This window comes from Gouania willdenowi, chromosome 19 (assembly GCF_900634775.1).
Source record: "Gouania willdenowi chromosome 19, fGouWil2.1, whole genome shotgun sequence".
Taxonomy (NCBI): domain Eukaryota; kingdom Metazoa; phylum Chordata; class Actinopteri; order Blenniiformes; family Gobiesocidae; genus Gouania; species Gouania willdenowi.
In genome coordinates this window covers 11,534,367-11,561,578 of record NC_041062.1, presented here as the reverse complement: position 1 = coordinate 11,561,578, position 27,212 = coordinate 11,534,367, and the positions used below count along the sequence as shown (strand labels likewise).

General features: G+C 37.3%; 3 protein-coding genes across 7 annotated transcripts; 1 reads left to right on the top strand and 2 right to left on the bottom strand.

Moving 5' to 3' along the window:
- Positions 1–1,865: 1,865 nt before the first annotated feature.
- On the bottom strand, positions 1,866–23,534 carry arsg (arylsulfatase G). 4 transcript variants are annotated; one of them, XM_028475597.1, is made up of 12 exons: positions 23,450–23,534; positions 23,144–23,186; positions 11,037–11,273; positions 10,681–10,916; positions 8,964–9,078; positions 6,992–7,138; positions 5,606–5,793; positions 4,764–4,844; positions 4,573–4,681; positions 3,661–3,781; positions 3,476–3,566; positions 1,866–2,435 (listed from the first exon to the last, which is right to left on the bottom strand). In XM_028475597.1, exons 3-12 carry the CDS (start codon positions 11,258–11,260, stop codon positions 2,155–2,157), a joined length of 1,593 nt encoding a protein of 530 aa, XP_028331398.1. In that variant the 5' UTR covers positions 11,261–11,273; positions 23,144–23,186; positions 23,450–23,534; the 3' UTR covers positions 1,866–2,154. The 4 variants fall into 4 exon arrangements, with proteins under 4 accessions (XP_028331398.1, XP_028331399.1, XP_028331395.1 ...); XM_028475598.1 differs by lacking the exons at positions 23,144–23,186; positions 23,450–23,534 and adding an exon at positions 23,007–23,111; XM_028475594.1 differs by lacking the exons at positions 23,144–23,186; positions 23,450–23,534 and adding an exon at positions 12,876–13,104.
- Positions 11,157–27,157, bottom strand: amz2 (archaelysin family metallopeptidase 2). Of its 2 annotated transcripts, XM_028475600.1 has the most exons (8): positions 26,958–27,157; positions 24,886–25,174; positions 24,537–24,710; positions 24,219–24,347; positions 23,781–23,944; positions 23,450–23,626; positions 23,007–23,186; positions 11,157–11,273 (listed from the first exon to the last, which is right to left on the bottom strand). In XM_028475600.1, exons 2-7 carry the CDS (start codon positions 25,172–25,174, stop codon positions 23,028–23,030), a joined length of 1,092 nt encoding a protein of 363 aa, XP_028331401.1. In that variant the 5' UTR covers positions 26,958–27,157; the 3' UTR covers positions 11,157–11,273; positions 23,007–23,027. The 2 variants fall into 2 exon arrangements, with proteins under 2 accessions (XP_028331401.1, XP_028331400.1); XM_028475599.1 differs by lacking the exon at positions 11,157–11,273 and having other exon boundaries at positions 22,892–23,186.
- On the top strand, positions 12,573–22,359 carry slc16a6a (solute carrier family 16 member 6a). The gene is made up of 6 exons (XM_028475593.1): positions 12,573–12,791; positions 19,397–19,637; positions 19,754–19,897; positions 20,095–20,223; positions 20,488–21,480; positions 21,571–22,359. Exons 2-6 carry the CDS (start codon positions 19,400–19,402, stop codon positions 21,762–21,764), a joined length of 1,698 nt encoding a protein of 565 aa, XP_028331394.1. The 5' UTR covers positions 12,573–12,791; positions 19,397–19,399; the 3' UTR covers positions 21,765–22,359.
- Positions 27,158–27,212: the final 55 nt, after the last annotated feature.

Below are 27,212 nucleotides of genomic sequence, written 5' to 3'. Positions count from 1 at the left end.
ATGGCTCTTTAACAAGTGACTATATTTAATCCCTTATCAAGTGTATAGAAGTCTGTGTGTCTCATTAATAATAAATGATCAGCTGTTTAACAGCCAATAGGAAAAGACCAAATTACCAATATTATCAAACTGAGTTAAATTATGATAAAGTAATAAAACACTAAATATCCAATTGCTTATTGGTGTTCAGTACTGTATATGTCGATATAGATTATATAATTAATATTATAATATAGATATTAAGACAAATTTTGACACCTTGGAAGTTGCTTGCAAAAATCAATTTGTCTTCTAATAAAATGCCGAATAAAAAATGGGTGAGCCGGGTGCGATTTGGGAAAAATCTGACATTGTTAATGGCATTTTTTAAGCATCAGTTTTACAAGTTGTTTCACAAATTGCAGGTCTATTGAAGCTAACTAACGGGCATTCAATGTGTCATACCTCCAAGGAGAGGCCGCAGTTTCTCAAAAGAGAAACACGCCTCTTAAACCTCAACACATGCTGTTAGTCATGTTGTATGTCTTGCATACCTATTTTTACAACAAATAAAAATAATAGTGCAGAGTCAGGAACAAATGTGACCTGATAATGTAGGAGAAAGGAGGAGGATCTGTGGGAGGAGCGGAAAGCAACGGCTAAACGTGAAAAGTTTAGCAATTAGCTGCACATGATGTCGACGTTACAGGTCCTTAAATTTCAGAGTTTGTTTTATTTACCACATGATACAATGTGTGATTATTTTTACACAGATTTATTAAGTATTCTTTTGCTAAAAAAAATGACATGTATTACACATTGATACTTAGGTTTATCATTTGTAACCATATGTGAAAGGTTAGTGCAATGTGTATAATGTATATATAGCATTATTATATACAGTGTATTCCTGTTGTACTAGTAATAACACAAGTTGCCACAAGAGGGCGCCGTTAGCTCATGCTATATGATGGTGACTCAATAAAGCAGAATTGTCTCATCCTTATGAATATTTGTGATTATCTTGCACAGATCATGAAACACTCTGCACCATAGGAACGACGCTCCAACTTTTCCTGTTTCCACCAGGTTTAAATTCTTGAATGTGTTTTTAGTTAGTATAATGATAAATTGATTATTCGTGTGACCTCTGGTGTGACTGGACAAAGTTCTTCTGCCTCTTTTTGTTTGTACATCTCTTGCATTTGGACATTGGACATCACCAACTGACAGCTGTGCACTTTCAGAAGAGATAACCATCTCTGCATGTTTGCTTAAAACTGTCACTGGCTTGTTTTTGTATGTGTGAGGCAGGGTTGGGGTCAATTACATTTTTAAATTACAATTACTTCTTAATTGTCCATGTTCAATTACAACTCAACTGAAAATGCAAGTGAGGCTGCAGGTGCTGGTCCGTGTCGCATTGCATTAGCTAGCATTATCCTAGCATTAAGATTAGCGTTAGCATTAGCCTAGCATTAACATTAGCTTAGCATTAACCTAATGTTAGAATTAGCCTAGCATTAACATTAACCTAGTGTTAACATTAGCCGAGTAATAGCATTAGCCAAGCTTTAACATTACCCTAGCATTATTATTAACATTATTATCATGAACCTAGCATTAACTGAACATAAGCAATTAAGTTGAAGTTGAAAGGGGTTCAATAAGTTGAAAAAGTAATTGCATTGCTTTAGCGAGCATTAGCCTAGTATTAACATTAGCCTAGCATTAACCTTCTCCCGGCAATAGAAATAGCTTAGCAATACCATCAGCTTAGCATTAAAACCTAACGTTAGCATTAGCCAAGCATTAACATTAGCCTAGCATTAAAAATAGTTTAGCAATATCATTAGCTTAGCATTGACCTAATGTTAGCATTAGCCTAACATTAACATTAGCCTAGTAATAGCATTAGCCTAGCATTATTATTAACCTAGCATTAGCATGAACCTAGCATTAACTGAACATAAGCAATGAGGTTGAAAAAGTAAAAAAAAGTTTAAAAAGGGGCAAATAGACACATTTTAGGAAGAGTTAAATCAGATGGAAGAAGAAAAACATAGAATAATAATAAAGGACCGGAATAATAATATGTCATAATTATAATTAATTACTAATTACTCGATTACAATTAGAATTGACCCAAACCTTGGTGTGAGGGTTTACATGACTTCATCTGAGCGTATGGCATCGACACATGGGCTGCGTGGGGTCACAGCAGGGAGCAGCTGAGCTATCTGTGCTGTAATCTGCTGTGGACACTGACTGGTCTGAGGCGATGTCCCACAGCAGCTCCTCTCGTCTGCGGGCGATCCTCTCTGCTACATCCTGGTACTCGGGTGTGTCGACCTCTAGAGGTGTGTCCTCTGCCTGGTCATGATCGAGATCAAATATTAGCGGTGGATCGTGGAGCTGCTGTTGGCCTGTTCCACCACCACATGCTTCTGCTGCTCCTGAAAAAACAGCCAAAAGAGTGCATTTGATTTAATATTATAGATGTTTGATATTAGATTTATGCCAATATTGTCCAATACTACATTTCTGATATTAACTGTCACCACTGTATCCATAGACCCCCTCAACCTAAGTTTAGGTCACATACTGTATTTCTCAATGGAAATAACAGATTAAACCTGATTAATGTAATGCTGCACTGGAACTAATCAATAATTAAACATTGTTGTGCAAAATACGAAAACTTATTCAACTTTAGTAATAGAAAAAGTGTAATTTTCATTTTTGTTATGTTGTTTCAAACAACAGCACATATTGGTTTGACAATATGTGAAAAAAACGATACCAATGTAGACCGATATTACATTTTATGGCAAATATTGGCCAATAATATCACTTATCTCTATATAAGAGTGATAATTCCAGCAAGTTCATTTTGTCTTCTTTTTTTAAATATATATTAAGGTTTTGTTTATTCAGCCATGTTTTTTTTTTTTCTTCTTTTTTTTTTCAGGAGATAAAATTTCCTGAAAAAGACTTGTCTGAATAAACAAAACCTTAACATATACGAGTAATAGATTAAAATAATAACAATCAATAAATAAATATTAGATTTTATTTAAATACAAATGCCTTTCTTGACTCCCAAGGACACTTTACACAACAATAAGTATATAAAAAACCACAATAAATAAAATACCCAGTTAACACATTAGGGTGAGAATACACAGCAGTTGTATTCAGGTGGATAATCATAATAAACTCAAAAAAAAAAGGCATCAACTTTTTGGGATTATCTTGACACGCAGGTGACAATGACATTCATTTACATTTGTACATTTAAATACAGTAATAACAGTGAGAGATGCAGGTTAGGATTCAAACTGGCTGCGATTTAAACACACATTTGAGGACATCAAATAGTTTGAACCCATTAATTATTAACAACATATTTTTCACAAGATGTTGGACCAGTACCAAGTGGTTCAGTGACTTATCGATCTGATTCTGTTAAACATACCCCTCACCCCCCTTTTACCTGTAATGTAGAAAGCTTTGTGTTTCCCTGTTCGGGCTGTTTGCAGGTCACCAAATTTCCCAGAAGCCCCACTGTTTGGGTGAAAGAGAAACTTGGGAAAATAAATAAAATGAGAGTATTATCATTTGCGAATGGCGCGCGAAGAATGCAATAACACGGGCAAAATACAGAGAATTTGCTTGTACCTCTCGTCCTCTCTGCTCTTGATGTAGAAGAATATTTGATGCATCAAAACCATCATAACGTCTATCAGTGGGGGGCTCCACCCCAGCAAGGGACAGGACTGTAGCAAAAATGTCCATGCCACTGCATTAAGTGCAGACATTAAACATGATTATTTTGTCACTGTTGTTGGAGTTGCATTAATTTACAAGCATTTTTGCATGTGTTCAAGTACAAGTAAAAAGTAGCTCAATTAAATAGTACTCAAAGTAAAAGTTACTAGTTACTTTCACCCCTTACGTTTATTCTTGGTAATAAATCTTGCCACGGTTCCCTTGCATACAGTAAACATCTCATGTATGAACTTAAAAATAAAAAGACCAGATCTTGCAAAATTGGAACTTAATTATTAATTTTCTGTATAAAATAAAAGGTTTGTCAAAAAATTACAATTCTTTAAAAAATATATATATTTATGAACTCTGAGGAAAACTGAGGAAATATCCCCCATTCAATGCTGTTGTGGTGCTATGCATTACGTTTAATCTGATTGGCGTTTGTTTCTGGTCATTTAATTTTTTGTAGTTTCACAATGCCCGTTGATCATTTTAAAACAAAACATTATAATTTACTCAGTAACGGTTGGGTGTAGAAATGTAACAGATTACTTCTTTTAAAATGTACTTAAGTACAAGTAAAATGAATGATCGGGGAGATATTTGCTCCACAAACACTTTTATTGGTACAAGAACTGAAAAAAGCAACTCAATTACAGTAACTTGAATATTTGTAATCTGCTACTTTCACCTCTACAAATAACATTTATAAACAAATAGTCAATGCTCCCAGTCCTGATATCACAGACACTGGGATTGGACGTTAAACTGCTTATTCTAAAACCTTCATAACCACAGAATAAATGATCACGTGTCTACCTGAGCAAAGCAGAGCTGGTAGTGTTAGCAGGAATCCTCCCGGGCCAATAGGCCACTGTTGGCACCCTATGGCCTCCCTCCCAAGTGGTCCGCTTAGCTGAACCTCCACCTAGCACACATGGAAAAGATGCTATAATTACCGCTACAATCTAAATATTTGTTTTAAATAAAAACAATGTCATTTTTTATACCTTTACTTGTTTGCCATGTTCCTCTGAAAGGTCCCACACTCCCTGCATACTGACACTTCTGCTCCCAGGGACCATTGTCACCTTATTACAGTGTTGAGATGTGTAAAACAGGGTTGTGGTCAATCATAAATGTAATCACATAATTGATAATTCATTACAATTATGGTATGATTGTAATTCTAATTTTTAACATGTCTTGATGTCGTTATCGTAATTAAATTGTAATGGAGTTCAGAAAATTGACTTTGTATTTGTAATTGCCATGAAACATTATAAAAATTGTCATTTATAATTCAATGCAAAACTAGGGAACCATGCAACAGTTCTATGTACAGTTCTACACACATGTAGTTAACAAATATTAAAATATGTTTCATATCAAGCTTTCCCACATTTTACCATTTAAAAAACATTAAAATCGAGGGGTATACGGATACAAAAAAAAAGGTTTAGATGCCCACACCATAAATATTATAAAACCTATGTTTTCATCGATTAAGAGGCCTAACAAGGTAACTAATAGATAGTAAAGGAATGAAATAATAGATGTTTGTTTTTAGTGTATTTTACAGCTGATTTAGATCCTGTTGCTGTATAAGGCATGCTAACAGGATGCTAACACAAGAGGAAGGTTAACTTTTATTAGGTTATTTCAGGCTTGCTAATTGTGATTAATTGTAGTTGTTAAATGTAATTGCAATTTACTTTCTGAGGATAAAAAAAAAAATTGTAATTGGGAAAAATGCTGGTCACTGCAATCGTCATTGAAAACGTTATTGTAACTGAAAAATGTAAGTGATGAACACACAGTCTTATTCTGTGCGATGCCCCCCATGACGGACCTGTGAACCAGATGAGCGAATTATCTCCGTCTGTTTCATCAGATGCAGTCTTGACTGCACCAACCAGACTATCCAGCTCTCGCAGACTGGCTGCATACGCGCTATCCGTGCTATCCGTCAGCGGGGGGGCCAGAGGGACGTGCATGTGAGCTGGTGCAAAGTAAAGCAGATAGGGTTTGCCTCGCTCTCTGAAAGAAATGAAATGACCCCCGAGTTAGATAATGTGTGCTTTACTTCTCTAAACAAGTGTCACAGTAACATAACACGTGACATTTATGACAATCCTTGACTTTCACCATTGAGATAACACAGACATAGAAACTGATTTTCTTTTCAAATAACTAGGATTAGCAAATGTCAATTTGGAGTTTGACTTAGGAAGACGTTGAAAAACTCACACGAGCCTAGATATTAAGTGTGGCCCTGCAAACTGAATGGTGGCAAAACATACGAGACTTTACTTAAAGCTGCTGGCAACGATCCCCATCATCTCTTTTAACACAAATAACTGAGACCAGAATGCACCAAGACCAAGACAAGATCAATACTTTTGGGAGTTGAGACCAAGATCAAGACCATTAAAATGAATTTTGAAAACTATGACAAGGTTGAAGAGTAAATTGTCTTGCAAAATGGGAGAATTTACGCACACACAAATGTCAAAGGTAAGAATTGCAGCTTGCAAAATTCTTCTTTTTGACAAACATTGAGTTTTTTGACAAATTATCATGTGGCTTGAACTTCAGAAAAGTTCCACTTGATGCCGTTTTTTCGTCCTGCTTTGTTTATGGCGTTCCCTGCGATATGATGTCACTCCTCGAGACATAAAATGTTGTCTGTATCCAAGGGGTTTTTGTGGAAATCCACAAAATCAGTAATTCTTTTGGCACAACTTTCAATCCGTGAATAATCCAGAAACATGATGCGGTTACTTTAGCAGTGTGTGTTTGGGGTCACACTGACTAATATCATTGCTGGCAGCTTTAAGTGCAATTCCTTGTCTTTATTTTATGATAAAAGCAAAAGACCGGACAAATAAATTAAAAGCATTTAATTTTGCGAATCTGTACATTTTGGAATGAACTATAAACTAAATCTATTCCATTAAAAGTCTTTCATTGTTGAAAGCACAGGGTTAACAACTTCTAAATTGTTCACATGACCTTGGAGGAGTGTGACGCATGTTTGCTCTACATGCACAGCTGCAAACAGCAGGGTTCACCCCCCCCACACACACACACAAACAAACACAGGCATTCAGAAAAACTGCCATAGCACCAGTATCAGTCTGCCAAAGTAAAATCTCTTTATATGTCCTAAAAGTGCACTAGAAAGTACATAAATACAGAGTGAGTTAGGAGAAGTGGGGGGGGGGGGTCATTGAACCTTGCATTGTGTATAATCCTGAGTGCTGCTGATATGTATTTCTCCGTTAGCGTCCACAAGTTAAGCGGCTGCTCCACAACAGTGTTGTTTTCAATGAGAGGAAGGCCCATCTTCGAATAGCAGCCTCCATGTGCACGTCTCTTTAATCTGAAAAATACCAATAATAGATTATATGTTGACGATAATGAACAAAACATTCATTCCAAGGAGTCAATCCTTTTTCTATAACAGTGATTCTCAAATGGGGTAGCGTATGTGTTTCACACAAACGTGTGAGGCAGGGGTGACAAACTAATATTAGTTCAGGGGCCAAACACTTACATAGCCACCTAAAGCAAGTAAACCCCTAAAAACATATCAATTGTCCTATCCATGTACAGCCTATATTTATAAATGAGAAATGCAACAAATAGACAAAACACATTTTCTATAAATGACACAAGTGTAAACTGTAAATTTGATCATATTCATTAAAACATTACATTGGCTCAATAACAGATAGCACATTAACTTTGCCAGTAATCACCAGTAAATTCCAACCCACATTTCCACACACTATGGCCAGGGTTGGGCTCAATTACATTTTTCAGTTACAATTACGTCTTCAATTATCCATGTTCAACTACAATTCAATTATGATTACGCTGACCAGCATTTTTTTTAATTACAATTAAATTATGATTATTTTTTTTCCCCTGAAAGTCAATTACAATTACGCTCTCAATTATTAAATGTCTTAACCATTTTCTTAAATCAGCTGTAAAATACACTGTAACAATTATCCGTCATCTAATATGTTTCTCATCTTGTTAGGCTTAAATCAAGGGTATACCCCATGATTTATTTATTTATTTATTTTTAATAAAAAATGATCTTCTTAACATAGCTCAGACCATGATTCATACTGAAAAACTGTAATACCTACTACCTGTATGAGTGTGAAGATTCACAAGGTATTATTCACCATGGCATGTGAGGAAACGCCTACCTACAAAATGCAACAACCAAGCCTGATTAACATGTAGGGATTAACCCGCTTTTGAGGAGGTAGAGCAGACAAGTTGATGCCAGTTGAACAATTGCAGCCCAGGCTGGGCCAGCTCGTGCATGTGCAGCAACAGCAGCTGCAACAGCAGAAGCAGCTTTTTCAGCTTTGTGTCACAAACACAGTGTTGCCAGATTCGTGGTTCGGGTTTGAGCTGTTCTAAGATGTAATTGGGCTGGAAATTGTCCATCTGATCTGGCAACACTGATTCTGAGTTTCACGTGTGACGTCACAAGTGTATAAAATTTGAAACGGGGCAATTTTCTCTGTGTTGTAAGACTTACACAGACCACAAACAAACGACTGGATGGGTTTATTTCACATTTTGTGTACTGCTGGACACAAAAAAGTTAAACGTTAGATTAAAAAAATAAAAAAAAAAATGCTCTCCCCTCACCACGGGCCGGATGTGATGTACAATCAGGCCGGATCCGGCCCGCGGGTCGTAACCATGGCACCCCTGCCTTACGCCATAGAAGAATCCATTACATTTTGGAGAGGATCCAGATCAATATAATGATTCTGGATCAATTTCAACATTTGAAAAATCTCTTTCTCTCATCATTGGTGAATTTTCAAAATTTCATACATTCATTCTTTGTAAGTTTGATTCTAAACTGACCGATCTTTATGAAATTTGACTTAGTTATGGTGGGTTAGTTCCTGCTCTACCTCACCATGTTTTATCAAATCAGATTACGCATTTCATTGCGATTTTTCCAAAAACTAGTGTACCATACATGTGGACCTACTGTAAAGTGTGAATGATCAGGATCAGTGATCCAGATAACTGTCAATATCTGACAAAGACAAAATTGGTACTTGGCAGATGGTTTGTGATTGCTGATTGCTTTTACAGTACTGATATACAGTGCATGTTCATGATAATAGGTCAGGGGAAAAAAAAGGGCATATAACCAGCATAACCTGATCACTTGCGGGCAGAATGAGTCACACGGAAGGCATGGTGGCACGTTATATCCTGGTATGTCTGTGCAACCCATGTCATTACTGTAGGGAATTCCTAAATAGTAGTCGAAACCTGTTCAAAAGACAAAGAAAGAAGTATCACTACTGACATTGGCCACGATTACATGATGTTTTTTAATTCGGAATTATATATTCCGAATTAAATCATTCGGAATTAAAGTGTTCTGCTTCGTGTTTACATTGAAATGGTAATTCCCGAACGAGGTTAACATGGAAAACTGGTTTGTTCGGTTTTAGATAATCCCGCTTTAGGTCTGGGGGTTGGGAAGGCTCTGATTGGACATGGGGAGAACGTGACGCATCACGTCTATCAGGAAAAACACACAACTGCCGGCTATAACACAGAACACCACACATGAAAACTGTTTTCACTTTTATTTTGATTGTAGTTTTGAAGCAGCAGCTCGACAATAACACAGGGTTTCAGTTTGGATGGCGGAAGGAAGATAGGAACTAATCACCGGTAAAAAGCCCAGTAAAACTCTGGAAAACAATCACCGGGAATAAATAGTTGCTCCCTGGTAAAGATAGTAGCTCTAACAACTGGTAAAATGATAAACTTGGTGATATTACAGCCTGTGAATGCAGTACGGGGACGCATTTACTCCGCCTCCGGGTCCTAGTGCCTGCGCGTCCAGTGAAGCCTGTTCCATTTACCTTGTTTACCAAGGTCCGTGTGTGTTTAATAAGTCTGTGTGTGTCCGTGTGAAAGTCTGCATGTTTATGCCTCTGTCAATCCACTCTTTTCATTATATCCATGTCTTTTAAGGCTCTTATTAAATAGTCTAGGCTTGAGTCCGGGCCACACGTCATCGCCGCAAGTCGCGCAAGCGCAGAATGACAAGAATTAACTTAAAGCGGAATTAGGCAAGTGAAGTGTTTACAAGAAAGAAGAATTATCTAATTCCGAATTAAAAAAACGGAATAAACCAGCCACCTAATTCGGAATTAACTTTAATTCAGAATTAAATTAGCATTAGGAATTATGTGTTTACAAAGTCAGGTTAAAGAGGAATTAACTTTTATTCCGCTTTAAAGAGGAATTAAAGCTCCCATGTAAACGTGGCCATTCATGGTGAGATTTCAATAAAACTCTGTTCTGAGGAGAGGATTTAATTACTGTGTCATGGTTTTCCTGAGACAGCTATCAACAAGTATGAAGTCTCAGGCGAATCGCCTAAAATCTTTCCCGTTTTACTGGCTGTTCGGCTTTTAAGAGTTTCTGTTTTAGAATGAGTTTGAGTCCATGGTAATAAAATTGTTAAATAGCAATTACACATGCAACATGTGTGTTGGTGTGAGTTACGATCATGTTGAGGCAGATGTGAACTGAACACAGCTGGAGGGAGTGTGATCCTGAGCTCATATATCATCAAAATTAAAAATGAAGATATTTAAATATAGAATGATTGACTATTTGAACGGTTGCCGTACGGACAACCCTCGGTGCTATTGGTACGTCTTAGGGTTAGGGTTAAGGTTAGGTTATAACCCAATATTGCAACAATTTTTATGGTTAGGTTTAGGTTTAGGGTATGGTGTAGTCTTAGTCGCGCAACCTAAATTGACCAATGACTGACCTATCACGTGACCTAAACTGGTCAAATAGGGGCGCTTTGTACGGAGAGAATGTTGATATATGGATAGAATGTACCTCTGTTAGTTGGGCCGTACGCTCCATTGTGTCCAAGATGCCATTTCCCAATCATGGCGGTGTAGTATCCTGCCTTCTGAAGAAGCTGAGGGAACGTGACTTCAGACAGAGGCAGACCAGCCACAGAATTAACTCCAAAGTTGTGAGTCACACCGTTTCTCAGACCGTAACGACCGGTCAGAATGGCAGCGCGGGATGGAGAGCATGTCGATGCTGGAGAGTGGAAGTCTGTCAATCTGGAAGACATGGTAACAGTCATAATAGCCACGTTTTTTTTTTTTTGTCCTTAAATTCCTACAGTGTTGACATGGATATTATTGTTGCATATCACACTGTGAAATGATGGCACTCTCTACCTGAGACCTTGCTGGGCCATCACATTGAGATATGGAGTGTTGTTTGTCTTCTGCTCAGCCTGGTTAGCATCTAAATCCCCCCAGCCTATATCGTCTGCCAGTATGATGATGAAATTTGGCTTTTTCCTGAACTCACTGGCCAAAGTGTCACCCTTACACTCTGTATGAAACAGCAGCAAGCAGAGCAGCAGTGGCAGGAGAGAACTGGTCCCACCGTCTGCCATCCCGGGTCACAATCTGCAAAGGGTTGCACAGGTTACACTCACAACTTTAGTTGAGATGCCAATTTAGTAACACAATGAGCATTATAGCTTTTTGTCCCCACTACACGAGGTCATATTTGCAGAGCCGGCCCAAGCGACTTTCATTTTGGGGGGCCTTTACACTGAAGCATAAACTACTGTTAATGAATGGTTTATTATTCACGCATGATTATCTCTCACATCCATATCAATTACATTATAATCTTTATCTCTTAATTAATAAGCACCTTAAGATTAAAACTGGCAGTCGATGTAGGTTATAGTTTAAGTAAATTTTATTTGCTCTTTGCTGCAAACTGGAAATTTCAAAAGTGGTCAAAAAAAAAGAAAAAAAAAGAAAAAACAGAACATACTTAAGTAAAGACTTTTAAAAATGAAAATTACACAACAAAATTATCACTTGGGACAAATTTAAGGCTCTGGAATCAGCCCAAATATGTCAGGAAAATAACACTCACACCTTTAAAGATATACGTAGGTTTTACTGTTGGTGAACTGCACACAATTTATCAACTTAGAGTCCTTCATATTATAGACCAACAGCCACAAAAATGCAAACTGATGAGTTAATTCCTGGAAATCTTTGAATATATAAATAAATAAATAAAATAAAAATAACAAAAAGACAGTCATCAACATCCACCGCCAGATTGGTTCTCATTATAACTCACAACTTTTTCCTAAATGTCCTAAATCTAAGAACTTAGATGTATACATAAGAAAATGTGATCACATCAAAATATGAAGTTACTATCTTAAATGGTTTCTAAGAAAAGCTGTCCCCTTTGAAGATACCTCAAACAGAGTCCAAAAAACGGAAAAACGGCAATAACTCCGGAAAAAAATAATTGTGCGCTTCTCATTTTCGAACCCCATCAAGGTATTAATACCTTGAAGCCACACACCAAATTTGGTTATTGTATCTTAAATGAGAAAAGCTGTTCCCTTTGAAGATACCTCGGACAGAGTAAAAAAAAACAAAAACGGGAAAATGGCAATAACGCCGGAAAAAAGAATTATGCGCTTCTCATTTTCTAACTCCATCAAGGTATTGATAACCTGAATGGGAATTTGTCCAGTCAAACTTTCTTTTCCTGTCAAAATGCCAAGTTGAAGAATTAGTGTGTGTGTGTGAGAGAGAGAGAGAGAGAGAGAGAGAGAGAGAGAGAGAGAGAGAGAGAGAGAGAGAGAGAGAGAGAGAGAGAGAGACTGTATAGTCGCTGAGGGAAACTGGCTACAACCAGATCTTTTTCTTTATCCTCCCTCCCCCGCGTCGGTTTACCAATGTGAGCGTGTGTAACAAACACACAGAGCGTGTCTGTGCGTGTGCTTGTTTACGTCCATGTCTGTCTGTCTGTCTGTCTGTATGTTTACACTCTAATGTCAACGAGCGCCTCGTTTATCCCCTCACTGACGCGGTGCGCGGGACTAGGAGTTCGTCGACCCTCGAGTGCCGGAGGGACCGTTTCCTACAGCCGGTGACCGATAACAGGTGAGAAGGAGCGGAGGAAGGGAAGAGCGCCTCGGTAACTTAACCAGCGATACACACACACACGCGCGCACACCGTGTGGTTACCTTGTACCGCGAGAAGTCACTCACTAGCGCGTTTTTGACCGTTGCACGCGAGCCTCAGCTGGACCGGGCGTGTTGCGTCAGCCGCACGAGGACGGACCATATGGTTAATGGCCTCACGTCAGAATCAGCGCTTCCTGTTACTGCTGCTCACATGAACACAAACTACCGGCACTACGCGGTGCTCTGGACATGTGTGGACTTTCCTACAAATAAACAGTTGTGTTCAAGTTGAATTTTAAACTGCACATGAAATATGTGGAGCCGTTTGTAAAGTTGCACGTGATAAAATTAACAGCAACTTTTTGCAACACTTAGCAACAAACCACGTTAAAAAAAACAAAAAAAAAAAAACGATGTAAAACTTTTTATGTTATTTTTAGCCAGGTTTACAGCAATATTTGTAGAAAAAAAATGTTCTTGTAAAAATATAATGTCAATGTTAAATCTAAATCGAAATGTTTACACTTAGATTTATCATTTAAAATGTAAGATTTAGATTTAGTGTACAGTTGGCTCACTGTACTATACTTGTATTTATCTGTGTTATATTTGTATATTTATATTATTTTAGTACTTTTTCCTAGAGGTGCAGTATTGTATTGAATCCCTATTTAATTAACAGTTATTATTATTATTTAATAATGTATGCTTTTCTTTCTTCCTTTTCTATGTTTTAGTGTTTGTTCTTTTCATTCATTATTCTAAAGCATCTGTTTAAAAAAAAAAAGCAATTTTCTCCTTGGATAAATAGCTGATTTAACGTCTAGATTTATTAATTAATATTTACATTTAGATTTAATAGTTAACATTTAGATTTAACATTGACATTATATTTTCACAAGCAAAAAAGTATGGCTGGAAATCCGATCAAAAAAAAAATCACATATGTTTTCTACACGTGGTGTGTTGCTAAACGTTGCTGTTTATTTTAGCATGTGCAACTTCACAATTAGCGCCCCATAATAACAGAGCTTCACTGAACTGCACAAGTTGTAGCTTTACAGATTTCCCTCTTTGTCTTTAGTAACATACATTTTGAATAATAATCATTAGGGGTGGTGGGGAAAAAAAGATTATCAACTGTGATTTTATTACTGACCATTATGAATCGATTCCTAAATTTCCAAAGATCAATTATTTAAATTTTTAATATTGGAATTAAAAAACAGGCAAGTCCTCTTAATTTGCATATTTCAATTACATTATATATTATATACCAGGGGTTTGCAACTGGTTTCATGCTAAGCCCCGCATTTTGCCACAGTCGTTAAATAACTCTATTTCCTGTGCAACATGCATTTCACAACATGCCTGTCAAAAGAAAAGTTTCTCTCAAAAATAAAAGACAAATTCAACATGAGAGACATTAAGTATTTATTTATTTTTGACCAGCTGTCCACGACGCACTTTTGGGTCCCGGCCCACCAGTTGAGAATCACTGTTATATACAACTCTGAAGGTGCTTTGAGGTATGACGCAAATAATTCAGAAGCTGACTGATTCTAATTGGAAGATCAAAATTCAGCAGTCATCAAAAACTTTATTTATGATCGTTAATAATTGAAAATCAGTTTGAAATCGAATCGATAATTCAATAATCACAGTTGAATCAGGAATTAAGGCTTTTTAACCACCCTTAATAATTATAATCTGTGTTCACTGATGAATTTGTTGCAGGAATATTTGTGGGTATTTCATTATTTATTTATTACACTGACCTTGTTGAAGTGAAGTATTCTTGTTACAAACAGAAGTTCAGATTTCTTCTGAAGTCTAGTTTAGTTTGTGCTCACACTCACGCCCGTACATGGGGTGTCGGGACATTGAATTACATGAAATACTTGTTATGTACACATTTTATTAACATATTTGCTTTCTATTCACTTGTCTCTATGTACACGAGTTAACAATGGATATATTAATTTTGTGGGGGTTTTTTTCCAAATAAAGTGTTGTTGCTATTTATTTATTCATGTATAGTTAGATATTGACTTTTTCATTCTTGAAAAGAATAGCAATACTTTGATTTGAATGACTTTGCCCTCTTGTGGTCAAATATATATAACCCACTACTGTACATGATATTTATACTGTAGCTCGAATCATATAAAAGTTATTACTGAACTAAATAAATATTATTAAACAACAGATGGTGGAAAATGTTCCCTTTCATTGAGGCAGGCCAACTGTAGCTTTTTGTCCTAATATGACACTATATATAAGAAAACTTCATATAAAGTAGGCTTTGTGCTAAGATGTTCTCACACAGATTTAATACTACTGGGACAAAAATTTAATATTTTTGAACACACTGGTGAATAGTTGTGGTGTAAAACAAATGAAAAGTTTCCTCAAAACTAGTTACTTGGTCATTCTTGAGGGTTCGTGTGTGAATTACTAGTATTCAACATGTTTTGGTGAACTAAAAAGTACTCATTGTGTATGTCATCTGTTCTAATTGTGCATGGAATAATAAAGGCATGCATGATGATGATGATGATGGACTTTTGTCGTTTTTGTCTGCATCGTCTTTTGCATCAGGTTTACTTTTTTTTTTTTTTTTTTTTTACAGAATAAAAACTAAAATAATGACAAAACAGCATACAGAGTAGGGATGTCCCAATACGATTATATTGCAGCCTTGAGTATTGGCCGATCACAGCACGAATCATACATACTTTTATTACTTATTTTGTAGTGTGGAATGTTAGAAAAGGCTTGATCAAGTGATGTTACTCAAACAATAGTCAACAATTCAAGTTCACTTGAGTTTTTTTTTTTACTGTCAGTACATGGTGGGAACAACTAAGGCTGAACGATTAACCTTAATCGCATCAATATTAAGGTTTTCACTAATGCGATAATGTAACCTCAGATGCTGGAGGTTTTTTCTTCCGTCTCCATCATTTGAGTGATATACAGTATATGTTCACCAATCAGAATTGCTGAGAACCGTCTTCCTGGGCTGCTGGCCAATCAGAGATGGTTACAGGACACAAGCTTGTACGCGCTACAGCGAGTCTCTGAGTGCGCTAGCAACTACACTAGGGTCCTATAAAATCCACGTTAATGGAATCAAACAATGAAAACGTAATCTACTGTTGAACGCGGAAATGGACAGAATCGGGTTTAAATGCCATCATCGTGAGGGAAAGGACTTTTTTTAATTGGGAAATGTCCTTCCCACTCTCATCTTGGCCGCTTCAAACACCACCTAAACGCCGTCTATTTCTAAACTGGCAAAAACTAGGCAAATCCTCCCTGACTCTTAAATCAGAGCCAACCAGTGCCCGCTTAACTTTAACGTGTCTGTGGAGCTCCGCCCATTTCTCATGTAGCGCTGCTGCTGTGCTCCGTGAAAACAGCAGCAACTTGAATCAGTGTTACCTTCTCAGAGTGTTTAAACATCTCATCAGAGCTACAGAAGATCTGTGGATAAAGTTGTGGACGAGACCATTGATACCAGGGACTGTAGAGTATGAAACATCGTAGACTAATAAGAACTTCTGAGACTTTAAAATATTCTGGCCCCTAGTGGTGAAAAAACACTTCTTACACGTGATGTGTCTTACACATTTATGTTTGTTTAATCATTACGGTCTGGAATGAAGTCTTCAGGATCATTTAAATTAGGTTAATTTAAATTAAGTTGATCAAAACTTCATCAATAAACCTGATCAGATTCAGTAAATTATTGATCCCTGAAGGTAAATTGAGTGACAATGCTGCTCTCATACATCTTTATATGACATGAATAATTAAAAAGGAGCAGTCAGAATAATCCATGTCAGTACAACTTATATCTACCATTTAATTGTATCTTACTCATTATTTTAAATTACATTTTTTTATTTTTGACATACATTTTTGTTTAATTATAGTTTTTTTTTTTATTGGTATTTATTTTGTTTCCTCACAGTAGAACTTATATCTTCCTTTTAATTGTATCTTACGTTTTTTTTTTTTTTTTTTTTTTACATACATTTTTGTTTAATTATGGGTTTTTTATTTATTAGTATTTGTTTCCTCACAGGAGTTAAAAACTAATATTTTCTGAAAAAAATTGATTAATATTTGTAAAAAAAAAAAAAAACGGATTTTCTAAAAATTTAGAAACAGAATTTAGAAAAAAAAATTTTTAATCATAAATCATATCGAAATCGCAATATCTGTCATAAAAATCGCAATTAGGTTCTTGCAGCCCTAGGAACAACTGAGGGTGGGGACAAAAACTTATCACAGTGCTTATATCGGAGATTTTAGATGCATTTCAATAAAATCTGATATTCGTTTTCTGGCTGATATCGGACCGATATCAGTATCGGATTGAGACACCCCTAATACAGAGTAATTGTTATTTAAACAGATGTGACGGGCAGATTACTATTAGAAAGGGATGGGTTTATCATGCTAATAGAGTGTAGGATGCTTGTGTCATGTTATTATAACTGGTTTGATGGAGTCAACAAAATGTACAGAATGAGAACATACAGAGACAGTAAACAGGAACTAAGTCATAAGACTTCCCACTAGTCACTTGTTCACTGTACAAGTAGATCAAAGAGCTTATGGTGTCACCTGATTATGCTCTAAAGAACACAGATCAGCAAATGCTTTGTGTCACAAGAAGTAAGTTTGCTGCATGGACAAGAAATGATCAGACTGAGGTTTTCCAGCAGGGTAATCAATAAAGTTCTTGGATTCTGTATCACACAGGCCTTCATCTTCCTAGTTCACGTCTATGTATTTTCCACGACATTAGAGATGGTTCTGGATTTGATAATATGATACTTGTAGCTGAAAAATGTGCTAAACACCCCTGATTGTAAAAAATATAAATAAAGGTGTTGAGTCAAATTAGTTTTGTTTTTAAAGTTTTTCATTAATTTCTTGTAGGAAAAGAGAAGGAAGCAATTACTCTGTTAGTTAAAGTCTGATGAAATGCCAAAGGAGGGAATCTCTCACGTGGACTATATATACATGTATATATACACCAAAGAATGGATAACCAAGGAGCTTTCTAAGACAGCAGACATGGGAACTGAGCTATCAGAATGGGACACATTCTGTGACAAACTGACCCAGGAACACAGAAATCTATCGAGTGGCCTCAAAAAGCTCTGCATATATAAAACATCTCAGTGTCATTCAAATCTGACATTTTTTAAAGCCTGTATTTAACCAGAAGAGATTGAGATTAAGAATCTACTATTCAAGAGATTCTTGGAATTCAAGGTTCCGCAATGGATTTTAACTGACAACCCTCCAGTTTCAAGCCTGCTTCCTCAAGCGTTTGGCCACGGCTGCCCACATAAACAATACAAGATGTTTTTTTACTAAACTTACTTTTAGTTTACTGTTTCTTTTTTTTTTTGTTTGTTTTCAATGAACTACCTCTGGTTTCAACCGACCATCCAAAAACCTATATTTTCCATCGCCAAGGATTTTGACAAAATTTTAACCAAAGATAGACCTTATATGCCAGTAAGACTCCATTAAAATCCAGAGGATGGGGTGCAGATCAATATACTGATTCTTGATCAGTTGAAAAATGTATATCTTGGTTTGTAATTTACTGATATTTATTAAATTTGACTGTTATTTCAGGGTAGTTTGTTAATTACCCCACTGAGTTGTATCTGGATCGGATCTAGATTTAGTGCAATTTATCGCAATTTTTTGAAAACCTGGAGGTGTCCATGTCCACACATTTGGACCTACTGTATCGTCATTAATGCGGATACAGATTTCTTCCAAGCCTTTCACATGTGAATGATCATGGTACCATGATGAGGACTACTCATCCAGATTTCTGGCAAAGAGGATATTTGTTGCTTGGCAGAGGTTTGCACTCTCTGAGTGCTCTTGTTTTTATTCGTTTATGTCTCAGCATTGATCATTACTTCTTTGCCCCTCTCTGAATATTGTTGCTTGCAGCACAGACAGTGTCTGTAATTTAGACGGCAGTAAAGGCGGCTGTTGTTTACAAGTTGACCCTTTTTATTCTAATCTGATCAACTTGACTGCAGTGTGGTGAAAGAAAGCACTAAATAGCAGGTGCAGTAGTTTGTAGTTCTTATCCTTGTTTCCCTGTCATCAAAATGCTTAAAATTCAAAAGTTATTGCTAAATAACAGTTTTTAACACCCAAAAAACAGGGAAGTGAATAGAGGAAGTTAATGAGTGTCTTTATTTAATGGTCAAACAGTGCTCATCTTTAAGCATTTGTAAACGCAGGAGAAACATTGACGTAGGTTTGCCTCTGATCTGCATCTTCTGACACAGATGTTCTGTTGTGAGCACAGTGGGAGAGAGATCTAGCCATGGACATTCGTTTAGACGAAGTGCATGTGGCAATAAATTGATTGGTTTTAGTACTAAATATTATAAGTTAGTGTGAATGGCTGCTGTGTTGCACTAACTGCCAGGACTTAGTGTCACAGAAAACTTTCTCTTAGCTCATTGATAGACTAATGCAATTATATTACTCTCATAATATAAAAAACATTATTGTCTTTCCAGATCATGGCTATTTGCCTAGAAAAGCTGAAACAGTTTTGGAAACCAAATGTGTACACCAAAGCCCCCGATGGAGGCTGGGGATGGGTGATCGCTGTGGCCTTTTTCTTGGTTGAGGCTTTTACTTACGGCACCATCAAGATCTTTGGCATCTTCCTCCAGGACCTGATGGAGGAGTTTACTGAGACAAACAGCCGAGTCTCCTGGATTGTCTCCATCTGTGTCTTTGTTATGACTTTCAATGGTAAGCACCAAAATGTTTTTGTTGTTCCAAAAAATTGAGTTAGACTACACATGGAAATGCTGTATATGATCAAAATCTCAACATAAGCTAACAGTTTGTTTATCATGGATCATCAGCTCCTATCTCCTCTGTGATGACCAACCGCTTTGGTTTCCAACTTGTGGTCATGGTTGGAGGACTGCTAATTTCCACTGGTACCACTGTCACTAGCTTTACCACCTCTGTCAACCAAATGTACCTCACCTACGGGATAGTCGCAGGTATTGCTTTTGTATTATTCTTTTGTCTCTACCTAAATCTACTCAATTTCCTGAAGGTAAACTGGACTTTCTCAGAGTTTTCCTTGATAATGTTTCGGCACTCATTCAACAGAATTGAGAAGTGCTTGGATTTTCTTTCAAACCTGTTTCTATTACTGCCCCAATGTTATGTTGATTGTTTTCCTTCACCTGCATAGGTTTTGGATACTGTCTTAGCTTCCTGCCCACTGTGACCCTACTCTCCCAGTACTTTGACCATCGAAGATCTCTGGTCACAGCCATTGCCTCTACTGGGGAGTCGTTGGCAATCTTTGCTCTTGCACCAGGTACCACAAACCATTTATGCTTAATCTATATATGCACTTATCCAGTTCAAGGTCCCAGCAAAAACAGAACAAGGCAGTGTATGCTCTAGACCATTACTGTTTAAAGTAAAACAAGGTTACGTCGAAAAGTTCTGGCAAAAGCAATAATGAGAAAAAGTATCTTGTGCTCTATGTTGCACAGTACACTAACAAGTACTCTATTGCTTTACATGTTTTGCTGTAATTTTTATAAGCCGTTAATAAATCTCTCTTTTTACGTTTCAGCATTTAGTGCAATGAAAAGCCATCTTGGATGGCGACATACCATGGCAGTAATGGGAGCTTTGCAGGGTATCATCATCATCTGTGGTGCGCTGCTTCGTCGAATAGTTATCCAACCCAAAGGGAACCAACTGACAGAGACAGACCAACTGACAAGGACAGACCAACGGTCTACAAAAGATCCAGAAGACCTCAGTGCCCAAGAGACAACGGAGAACCCAAAAATGCAGAACTCGGTTCAAAACCAAAACTCTGCTAAAAATACCTTCTACAGCTTGGACAATGAGCTGACCACAGACTCTGTGAGCACCGGGGACTCAGGTATTCAATCTGTGAAGGAAAAGCCCACAGGTAGCCCTGAGGAAAATACCTTTTTAAACCATGAAGCAAAGTCAGAGACCAACCAGAGCACACCAAGAAACGGCACAGCAGAGGTTAAAATCAACTACGAAGAAGAAAATCAAGTGATGAAAGAGGAAAGAAGAAAAGAAAAGCCTTCCAAACTAAAATTCAAACTCTTAGACTTCTCCATCCTCAAAGAGTGCACGTTCATTCTTTATTCTCTCTTTGGACTGTTTGCCACTTTGGGATTTTTTGCCCCTCAGCTTTACATCATCGATCTGAGTGTGAGTCGAGGCGTTGAACGCGATCAGGCCAGCTACATGCTTTCCATTATGGCTGTGGCTGAGATTGTGGGCCGATTGTCAGTCGGGTGGATCATGACACGGAAAGCACTGAGGACGAAAAAACTACTTGTCATGTTGGCATGTGTCGTTTTAATGACCCTGGATCTGTTGGCATTTACTTTGGTCACAGAGTTTTATGGTCTGGCTGTCTGCAGCGCCGTGTATGGGATGTTAATGGGAACTCTTGCATGCACACACATCCCGATGCTGGCTGAGGATGATGTGGTAGGGATAGAGAGAATGTCTTCAGCTGCTGGGGTCTATGTCTTCATTCAAAGCTTTGCTGGGCTTGCTGGTCCTCCATTAGGAGGTAAGAGGGATATTTTTATCATCAAGCTTGGTTGAATATTGGTTTCCTAAATTTGATCAATGATGTTTTTGTTCCTAATCCTCTGCTCAGGTGTGCTGGTGGACGTTTCTCAGAACTACGGATCAGCCTTCTACTCCTGTGCAGCCGGCATGGGAATAAGTGCCATATTCCTGGGTTTGGTAAAACCTGCTAAAAAAGGATTACTGTGCCGAAGGCGAAGGACGGATACTCCCAGGGATGCTCATGAAAGCAATGGAGTCCTTGAGGAACAAAATAAAGATTAAGTAAAGGGGGGAAATGAAGTAACAGTCCTGCCTTTTGCTTAGAATCAGATGAAAACAAGAAACAAAGTGCTTCAAAGGATGCTAAGGACACTAAAGGGCTACGCTAATAAATGGGTTAATTTACAATGAGCTGGTGTGATGCTGCTGAGAAACTGTATTTAGGTCAGTTAACTTATTCTGGTTTCACAGAAAAGCCTTGTGAATAGTTTACTTGAATTGCTTGGACATTAAAGTGAAGTGTAGATTTAAATGAATCGTCAGTTTTTGCTTTAATGGTTGACCTTCAACTGTCAAAATGGAGACCTAGCACTGTTTAATAACCTGCTGGTCGTCATTTCTATGATATCAGCCAATTACTGCACAGATTACCTACTATCCTAAGATAATAGACAAATCTCAGGCTCACTTGATCAAATGTGTGTTTTATTATCGATTGTCAACATGTCACCAATATATTTATTATGTAACAAAAGACGCACAACTTAATGTTTCATTTAAACAAAAAACCAAAATGGAATTTTTTCCTATGTTCATTTTTTGAAGCTGTATTTGAATAAAAGTTTCTTTTTTTACCAAAAGGACATTTTCAAGTGATCGTAAATGATTTTATTTATCTTTGCAAACTGTGTTAAAAAAAAATAAATCACAAAATGTACGAAACCCGTAAGACGATGGAAGATATTTATGCGTATCACTGGAAAGCTACACTTTTATACAAGGAGAAGCCAAAAAAGGAAAACTTCACCATTTTACCGCTGTGCTTTTGGACTTAAAACTTATTTTGATTTGTTGGAAGCTCTTTTTCTTACCGTATTAATACAAATGTCATTGTGCTTTAAGTAACTTTAATAACCAAAACTTGGATCAAAAGGACAATGCTGCATAGAATACTCATGTAATAGTTTCAATAATAAAAACTGGTTTAAAAAAAAAAAAGACACAAAAAAGTTATCTTCACAGTGATCTATGTGGCGTATTGGACCATTCCCTCCATTCTAGTAGTAGATCAACGACTAATTTAATTCAGAGAGGAATAAATGAGAACACTGTTTAAAAAGAACCCTGACAGACACATGCTCTCTTGTTTGGGGAGAGAACATGCAAAAAATAACCTTAAATCCCAGTTATTTCCATCCCACAAACATGCAAACTTTAATATCAGTTTAAAGTCATTATTGATCATTGCTGATGTAGAAAGTCTCCACTATACAAAAAAGTATAATTACAGAGAAGGAAACTGACCACTGCCTGTAGGCTTAACTTTTAGTCTTTTCCTAGTTTGTCCAAACAGCTGCGGAGCCACAGTTTGGAAGAATGAAAAGATTGTGTGAGTTTGGGAAAATGGAGAGCTGGGTGATGTGCAGAGGCCGTCTCTGTACCTGATGTCTGACTCTGACCTTCCTCCATCCAGCTGAGCAAAGCCTGCAGAGTAACGATAAATCACAGTCCCTAAAATCAGAAACCATTCACATTATCTGAGAGCGCAATCACATCTGTGCTAGTCTTCAGATGAATTACAAAGATAAAGGGAAACTTCACACCACCGTATCTGTGTAATGTAGATAATAAACCACAACAGTCATATCTCAAAGTAAAACATCCACTTTGGTGTAGATAACAATAATGCCACTCAGGTGTTAAAGCAATAAACTACAGTAAAGTATGTGGTATAAAAAGTTTATTACCTTGTATCTGTCAGCTATATCAAAGCCAAGGGAGACATGAAGCTTGTGGAGGCAGATGGGACACAAATCCAAAGGACGACGGTCGGACTCCTCGAGGTGGTTGGATCCTTGCATTATACAGTTCAACCACTGGCAGTGACGTATCCCAAACATGTGTCCGATCTCATGAGTCATTGTCTGGAAAGAAGCATTTCATTATGCAGCAAATAAATCACATAATTAAGCTCGCAATTAACATGAAATATCAATATTCATGTGTGTGTTTTTTTTGTTTTGTTTTTGGTGTGGGCTTAACGTGTTTTTATCACTGTTTATCACAATTTTTAAGCACCTTGCAGGACCTAAGCAGCAGCATGCTGGTGATGGGGGGAGTATAATACCCTTCGAACACTGAATAGTCCCCCTGCTTTGGCTGAAGCTGCTTTGTTAGCCTTCCAGCGTAGCACTTGGAGTTAAAGTTGTCATCGTACCTGGCAAAGCTGAAGACGCCCATACCTGTGCACAAAGCCGTGAGTGACGCATAAAGCCTACCAAGTTTTGGAACATTTTAGCTCTATCTGGTGGCTTCTGACACTAACTACATCACCAGAAACCATTTCATTGACTTAATTTCTATCTCATGATACAATCTTTACATAAAGTTGAACATGTTTGCTGCTGGCTTTACTTTTTGATACGTTGGGGTTTTATCTAATTAAAAAGCAAGAAAAACCCCCCCCCATCATATTAGGGTTTCTGGAACATTTGTTTATATGTTGTAAACACTCACCTTCACTCAGAGAGGCCTGGCCAAAGACAAAGTTCCAGGAGTCCTTTGGATAAAGGTCAATCATCGTGATTCCAATGATACAAAAAGCATCTTTTGGTTTCTTCCTTCTCAGAAATTGCAGAAGATCCCCTTTAGAAAACAAACAACAGCAATGACTTCAAATCAAACTGCAAAAGTCACAATTGTTAAGATGTTTTTTAAACACCACAATCAAATTTGAATGTAAATGCATTTTAGGGTAATGCAGAAGTTTCAACAATGAGTTTAGTAAATATGTTACACAGTTTATCAAAGAAAAAAACAAAATCTCTAGATTACCAGTAAGAATTTGCAGATTGTGGGAGTTGCTGTTCACCCTGAATGAGCATTGTGTGTCTGACACAGACACTGCAGGTAGTGACTTGACTGAAAGCCCATGGAAAAAAGCCTGGCAGTAATCTCTGAGCCACTCCACATACTGGTCTGTGTCAACTCCCGCTTCTCCAAATGAACCTACAACGTTGACAGGATGGGACGTATTAACCTGAAGCAGCCACTAACTGCTAATGTTGCATTTGACAGTTATGTAACATTTGCACACAAAGTTAAATATAGAAAAACAAGCTTGTCCACACATTCCTCCTGCATTAAGACGCAGCCACTAAGTACATTACACAAACACACTCACCTATGGTTTGAATATAAACAGTGTTGCAGCTTGCACTGGGGATCTTTCTGTGACGGTCTCTGTAGAAGCTTTGGAAGTCTTGAGGCTCCTCTGGGTGAGCAGAGATCCAGTCTGAGTCTGAGTGCACGGTGATGGGTTGGAAAAGGGACCCCGTCTGCCCTGCACGATACCCGTCCTCGAGAAGAAGCTTCTCTTCTTTGGTGTACTTATCGTAAATTTGTACTAAATCGTGAGAGTTTGAAACTAGTGCGTTGTGGAGAGTCTTCGCAGTGTGCTGGATCACCTTCATCTGAGATAGAGACAAGATCCCAGTATCAACATTGTATGGGGAAGTTCTTGCATTTTCTTCTGGGTTTTTAAGGTCTTTAAACTAAAGTAAAGACATCAAAAAACATGACCTGCCATAGGATCTAAAGTAAAGTCGCTACTCCACCCTTGTATGTCTCCGTTGGCTCCATATCAAGTCAAACATCCATTAGAAGATCCTTGTGTTGGCGTCCAACTCCCTCTGTACCATACGTACTACCACTGCCACTCTTTAGACTTCTCAGACACCATCAGACTGACGTTTCATCCAAAAGTTGTTCCGATCTACTACCGATGCCAAACACTCGGCCAAAGTGACCTCACAACACATTTATGGTGTTTTCAATGATTGAAAGTGGTGCCAAAACTATGACGGTTGTTGTTTTTGTGGCTTTCCATGGAAACACCCAAATACAGTCTTTTTTGCTTCCTTGTCCGGCGAAGAAATTCAAGAAATCACGGGAAGAATTAAGTAAAAGCACTTCTTAAGAATCAAAAATGTAACTAGTTTGAACATGACAGTCTAATCTGGTATCGTGAATTTAGCGCGATAACGTGACCATTTTAATATGAGTTGCGGTGAAACCAAAAGAATAGACTTCCTCAGCGTCAGCACAGATTTAGCCGATCCTTGCCAAATCTGTCTTTAAACTTTTCCGCTTCTGCACCGTTTTTGTATTCTTTTCCGGAATACCCAATCCCACAATGCAATGCGCCAGTTTTCCGAATTTGAATCCTCAATATTAGTTTGTGAGGAAAGTGTCCCGTTATGCGGTAGAAATACCTTTGCTTAATTGAGCTATGAGGCCTACACATACAGACCTACGATATATTTGGATCTACTGCATCGTTTTCAATAAGGATAGACATTTCTTTAAAGATTAAATGATCAGGATCACTGAACCAGAAAACTGCTAAAATCTAAAAAAAAAGAGGAGAATTGGTGCTTGGTGGAGGTTTGCGATCTTGAGTGTTCTTTTTGTTATTATCATCAATATGACAACTTGAATTACATACATATTTTAGAGTAGGGGTACTAGGGTTGGGAGATTATACCTTTAAAAAAAAAAGAAAAAATCTCAGATTTTTTGAAAGAAAAATCCGAGTTTCAATTTTTTTATTTTCCAATGCACTTAAAAATGACTGCAGAATTTTTTTGAAAAAAAAAAACTCGAATTTGCAAAAAAAATAAATCGTTTTTATCTACAAATTTGATAAATCGATTAAATTGATTTTATTTTTTGCCCAGCCCCACGGGGTACACATGGTGCTTTACAGATGTTACAACACAGAATTTTAACATAAATAACCTATAGAATAGCTAAAAAAATATTGCAGTACGTCATAAAAATTAAAGATATAGTGGAGTTGAAGTGCTTTTTTTTAATGACTTAACTTAATAATAGTAGTTAAGAAGTATTTTTAACTATGTGTCAGAGCCAATATGGAAAGCTAAATAACTGGATAAACAGGACTCACTATCTTAAGCTATAAAAACTACTATTAGAAGTAATTTGCACACAAATCCTAATTTAATCAACTTGCAGGACTGGATACTATGAAAAACACAGCAATAAATACACAAAAATAGATCAATAAACACTTCCTGCTTCCATAGACGTCAAAAACCTACATTTATGAACACATTGCAGCAGGTTTTAAGAAGTGAGCAGCACGTCTACATTCTACTCCATATCACAATATCGAATTAGCACAAATTACTGAAAAAAATAACTTGACAATATGTAATAAAACACGATAAATACCTTTTGTTTCAATGCAGGCAGTTGGAAAGCCTGTTCCGATGACGTCACGTAAATAAAGGGGCGGAGCCTGCAGATTAGAAGTCTCAAGCTGTGGTAATCGTCTAACCTAGGCGCTCGTCCACACTCCCACAGTGCTTTAAATCGTCTTATTGTGACTCTGAATGGTTTTTTTCAGTGTGGGAACCTTTGGCCGAGCACAAGCGAAAGTTTTCCTGCCGGTAGCGGTAAGTGGGCGGGCTACGAAAGCGGAAGAAT